Raw genomic sequence first — 5190 nt, forward strand, 5'->3', positions numbered from 1 at the left:
CTGAAAAGGCGATTTGGGGGGGGGGGGGTAGAGTTTGAAAATTGTAGAGCTTTAGTCTGGGTTGGAGCCACCAACCGGGACTAAAAGGTTAGTCCCGGTTGATGGCCCCAACCCGGACTAAAGGTCTAACCTATAGTCTCGGTTTGTGTCACAAACCGGGACTAAAGGGGCTCGTGGGGCCCCGGCCTGACGGCAGCCTGTCACCACCCCTCTAGTCTTGGTTTGTGACGCAAACCGGGACTATAGGTCACAAATGAACCGGGACTAATGCATAGCCGTTGGAACCGGAACTAATGATACCATTAGTATCGGGCCGTAATTAAACCGGGACTAATGAGGTGAACGTAAGGTCGTTTTTCTACTAGTGATCATTGGCGGTGTGGGACAGTGGAGGCAGCGCGAGGGTATCCAGGTGTGATTCAGCCCACAAAAATTATACGGGAAGGTCATATTCCTGTAAACATGTGCGGGGCTGGATACAATTATACATGATTACGTATGGATTTACAGCAACTTTTGGAGGGATATTTTTGCCTCAACTTTCCATAAACAATATTTTTTATGGACAGGGGAGCTATTGGAGTTGGTGTTAGGAGGGTTGAACGAGTCAATTCTTTCTTTGGTTAGATGGACCTTTTTCGCTGCTCCACAAAACAATCAAAGATTAAAATCACGGGAGAAACAATTTGGTGGTGGCCTCTCCCAGCAACTATAGCGGCCGGCATAGCTGGCAGTTATGGTAATTTTTTCGGCATGAGAGATGATTTCTAGAGAATGTTATTGATCTCGGAGCTGTTCGGAGGAATTTTTGAAGGATTACGCGGCGACAGACATCGTGTAGCGGCGAGGTTCTCAGGCAGCTATAGCGCAGCTATTTTGCAGGAGATTTAATTTTGTGCCAAAAATCATTTTTTAATTGTTAGAATTCTTTTGAAGTTGACTCAAAGGTACATAGTTAATGAAAATGAGAACCACTTAGGATTGAAAGAAAGTCTCAGGTGTGGAAAGTTACGGCCCATTTGGTCTGCTTTGTGGCACTGACATGAGCAACCTGCTCGGACCAGTCGAACTCTCCATCCCACTCTGTGGTGCCGCGGTCATAGTGGAACAGCATGACGTTGACGTTGTGGGAGAACTGAAAGCGCTATTTGATGGCCATGGAGTTTATACATTGGAATCAAAGGATCCTATTCATCTAGTGCCTGATCAGACAAGACAACCGATGAGCATGGAGTTCATATCCGAAACTGTTGCTTTTGGTCACAAAATATGAGAAACCACTCCTTAGAGCAACTCTAACCGATCTGCAATAACCGGTTAGAGGAGTAAAACCGATCCCCAATCGGCGTTAGAGGAGTAATATCCTCGGCCACCTCCGATACCCCTAGTTTTACTCCGCTGCCAAGTAAAATCCCACGCCTCTCTAGCTCTCCTCCTCCCCCATCCTGCACCCCACCCGCCGTTCCCCGACCGCCCCTCTCCTCCCAATGGCCAGACAGCTACCTCAGCGTCCACCACCGCGCATGGGGGACTTGGGTGGCCGAGATCACGTACCGGGAGACCCACACAAAGAAGTGGATCGGGTCGTTCCACATGGCGGAACTCGCCGCCCTGGAATACGACTGATGGCATGTCTAGTTCGACGGCACGGCGGCTGAGCTCAACTTTCTGCTTGGGACGGCCTCGGCCCACCTCGTCCCGGTGGCGCTGGGTGTGGTGGATGCAATAACGGCTCAGGAGCTCCATCGGGAGGCGAGAGGGCGCATGGCGGAGCAAGGTGGAGCTCCACCGGCAGCACGCCGGGCTTGTGAAGGTGGATCGGGTGGTCAAAGGCAAGGTCGTCGCCATCTCCCACGATGAGGAGCAAGGCGCCGGCGGCAATGGCAGCACGGAGGACGAGTTCGACGCCGAGAAGTGGCGCCGCATCTTCCCCGACTCTGGTATAGACCGCACCGGCCCAAACCCCATGGATGGAGGCATGTTAAGGCAAGATTGGCTCGATCTATACTATGGCAAGGATGAGAAAGAATTTTAGTTTAGTTTTAGTTTATTTTTAGTTCTAGTTTTAGGTTTAAGTTTGTTTTAAATTTCGGTTGTCAAGATAATGAGTAAAATTTTGGTTATTTACATTCGGTTGTCAAGACAATGTGGTCATTTTGGTTGTTTAAATCGAAACAAGGTTGAACTATATATCTTGCCCGACGACGCATGCCGGCGGCGGCGGGGGGAGGTGGGTGCATAAGGGACGGGAGACGGTGCGGCTAGGGTTTGCCTCCCCCACTCGCGGGAGCTGGTCGGGCGACAGAGGAGCCTCACAGGCTGGGCCGTCTCGCGGTGACCGCGTGACCCGCTTGGTTGCTGTGCTCAACCTCATAACCTATCCCTCGTCTTGCTTACCTCCGGCCTCCTTCTCACCCTGACCCCTTCTTCGTCAATTTACAAAACTATGTAAATTGAGCAGATAAAGCAACCACTCAGCCCAGTAGAGTGATGTAAAAAACACTTCACATATAAAAGAAATGGAAATCATAATATAATTTTCACAATGAGAAATCAACCAATATGTGAATAAACGACGAAAGAAGGTGCAACTCCTGCCGGTTGCTCAAAAATGAAGAAATAATATATTATCACGTGAACTAGTGTTAATAAGCAACACACAACTTAATGATTCGAAACATAAAGAATGAATGTATTATCACCTAATGCATCTTATCCTTCTCTATTCAAAAAAGTCAAAAATTTTAATTATTGACTTAATTGTGTATACTCTGCTAAGTAACCACGCGTACTAGTTCTGTATTGATGATGTTCTATTGGCGAGTTCGTTGTCTGCATCGGAGACTCTGGAGCGGAAGGCGCGCATCTCCTCAAATTGACGCGCTCTTACCTATCAGCACCAATAGACACGGTTATTTTGAAGGTAAAACTGGAAGGACTATTATATATCCAGTCATTAATACTCCCTCCGTTCCTAAATACTTGTCTTTCTAGGCATTTCAACAAGTGACTACATACGGAGCAGAATAAATGAATCTATACTCTAAAATATGTCTACATACATCCGTATATAGTAGTCATTTGAAATGTTTAGAAAGACAAATATTTAGGAACGGAGGGAGTATAAAGCATGGAAAAGCCTCCGAATTCAAGCTGCTCACACAGCGTAATTAAACATAATAATTCCATCTTCATTAACACACCACATACATATATTAACTATGACTAGTATTCATTGCTAACATGGTTTATTGAGAGAGTAGTATATACCTCCGAACGGCCTCCTTCCTTTTCTTTCTCACCCTGAAGAGAGAAAAAGAAGATTGGGGGAGAGCTGTTATGTGACCGAGCATGAAAAATAAGACATTACTTTCTTTTAGGAGCCTAATTCGTTGGGAATAATTGTAGAATTACCTGGCCTTGGAGTGTGGGAACCGCATGATGGACCAAGTACTGCGCATCTACGATACCGATCTCCTCTTCGGGATCCTGCCAAGTTCATTCAGATGAGTGAAATGCAACAAGTTGTTGTTCGGACCATATATGTTTCCAAACGCTGCTCAAATAATTTGACTAGGCTTACATCGACGCATCTCCAGAAATTGGAGTCAAGACCCCATGCATGGACAAAGTCGTTCTGCACTCAAACCCACTCGATCTTCATTTCAGGCCACACAACTGAAAATGTCAATCTTAGGATTTCTTGACAAGTGTACAGACGCACCTGGATCATGTGCCACACACATCTCCAAGCATCCCTGGAGAAGACGGGCGCCATCACCTCGACGAACCTGCATCCATGCACACATTTTTACTCCGATAATGGTCATTTCATTCAAACATTATATCGAGCTGATATAACCACAATGAAAGAATACACGGCCAATACATAACAAGATGCATACAGCCAACAAGTTCCAAAATTATATAAAACAGAAAAGTAAATAAAGAGTATCCTAGGATATAAGATGATCTATCCGAAAACTACGCAGTCATCCAGGATGGGAGAAAACCACCCTGGCCGTATGCATAATGCACACATGCGTGCATCTTAGTTAAGCTCATCAAATTCTACAGGTCATGGCAAACAAAGCGTTGGTGGACTAGGAAAACAATAAAGCTTCCTTTTCAAAATTAGAAACCGTTAACAAAAATGATCTTCTTGTGATGGAGTGAAGAATTCAGGTCGTTACATTAGTAGAAAAATGGGCTTTTGTCCCGGTTGGTAAGACGCTTTAGTCCCGGTTTTTTAACCGGGACTAAAGGGTCGTTACTAATGCCTCTCCCCTTTAGTCCCGGTTCTTACACGAACCGGGACTAAAGGCCGCGGCCACGTGGAGCTCCATCTTTAGTCCCGGTTGATAACACCAACCCCAACCGGGACAAAAGGAAATTTTATGATTTTTTTGATTTTTTTATGAATTTTTTTTTTCAAATTTCTGAATTATTTTAACCTCTAATCTCTAATCACCACCCCTCATCACTGCTCAATTTATCCTCTAATCTCTAATCACCCCTCATCATTCCAAATCATCTAACTTCCCGAACAGTCACCCATCCTCCCACTCCCCCAGCTTGAGCACGCTTAACTTCCGGGTTGTATTCTCCCTCATTTCCAAGTCTGCACTTGTTGTTTTCCTGACAATAGTAAGATGTCAATCCTATTAACCCTCAAGAATTTTGCTTGAGCATGAAGTGACACATTTCACTGTTTGAGTTTGAAACTATTGTTTTAAAAAACAATAATTATTTAGTAACACTAATATTTCTTGAATAATTAGTTTGACCATTGTTTGACCAGATTTGACCAAAATTCAAAATAACTGAAATAATTATTTAGTAACACTAATATTCTAGAATAATTAGTTTGACCATTGTTTGACCACAGTTTGAATTTTTTTGATTTTTTCCACTCTAGATCTTAAAAGCCCCGTAACTTTTTTCTGTTAGGTTTTTGAGGATTTTGAAAATATTTAATGGGGTTCCCCCAGTTAAATTCGGATGTAACTTTTCGAGTAGATGATTTTTCATATAAAAAACTTTTTCATCCGAGTTCGTATGCAAAAGTTATGCCCATTTTACAAATTCCAGAAAGATTTTGCAAATAAAGTTGAAATTGATATTTGTTAACTTTCCCAACAACTAGACCACATATCACATGGGAAACTTATTTTATTTTATTTTTTTGAC

The 5190-nt window shown here is 43.8% G+C and overlaps 1 protein-coding gene across 1 annotated transcript; it reads right to left on the bottom strand.

Annotated features, from left to right (window-relative positions):
- Positions 1 to 2612: 2612 nt before the first annotated feature.
- On the bottom strand, positions 2613 to 3789 carry LOC123161793 (uncharacterized). The gene is made up of 5 exons (XM_044579605.1): positions 3725 to 3789; positions 3584 to 3637; positions 3415 to 3489; positions 3271 to 3303; positions 2613 to 2890 (listed from the first exon to the last, which is right to left on the bottom strand). The coding sequence occupies exons 1-5, from the start codon at positions 3776 to 3778 to the stop codon at positions 2792 to 2794; spliced, it is 315 nt and encodes a 104-aa protein (XP_044435540.1). The 5' UTR covers positions 3779 to 3789; the 3' UTR covers positions 2613 to 2791.
- Between the last annotated feature and the right edge of the window lie 1401 nt (positions 3790 to 5190).

This window comes from Triticum aestivum, chromosome 7B (assembly GCF_018294505.1).
Source record: "Triticum aestivum cultivar Chinese Spring chromosome 7B, IWGSC CS RefSeq v2.1, whole genome shotgun sequence".
Taxonomy (NCBI): domain Eukaryota; kingdom Viridiplantae; phylum Streptophyta; class Magnoliopsida; order Poales; family Poaceae; genus Triticum; species Triticum aestivum.

What these genes read in the sequence shown, in the direction of transcription:
- LOC123161793 (XM_044579605.1), bottom strand. Translation starts at nt 3,778, where the DNA reads ATGGCGCCCGTCTTCTCCAGGGATGCTTGGAGATGTGTGTGGCACATG. An exon ending in ATTTCTGGAGATGCGTCGAT is followed by an intron (nt 3,490 to 3,583) that starts GTAAGCCTAGTC and finishes TGAACTTGGCAG; the next exon opens with GATCCCGAAGAGGAGATCGG. An exon ending in AGGAAGGAGGCCGTTCGGAG is followed by an intron (nt 2,891 to 3,270) that starts GTATATACTACT and finishes TGGTGCTGATAG; the next exon opens with GTAAGAGCGCGTCAATTTGA.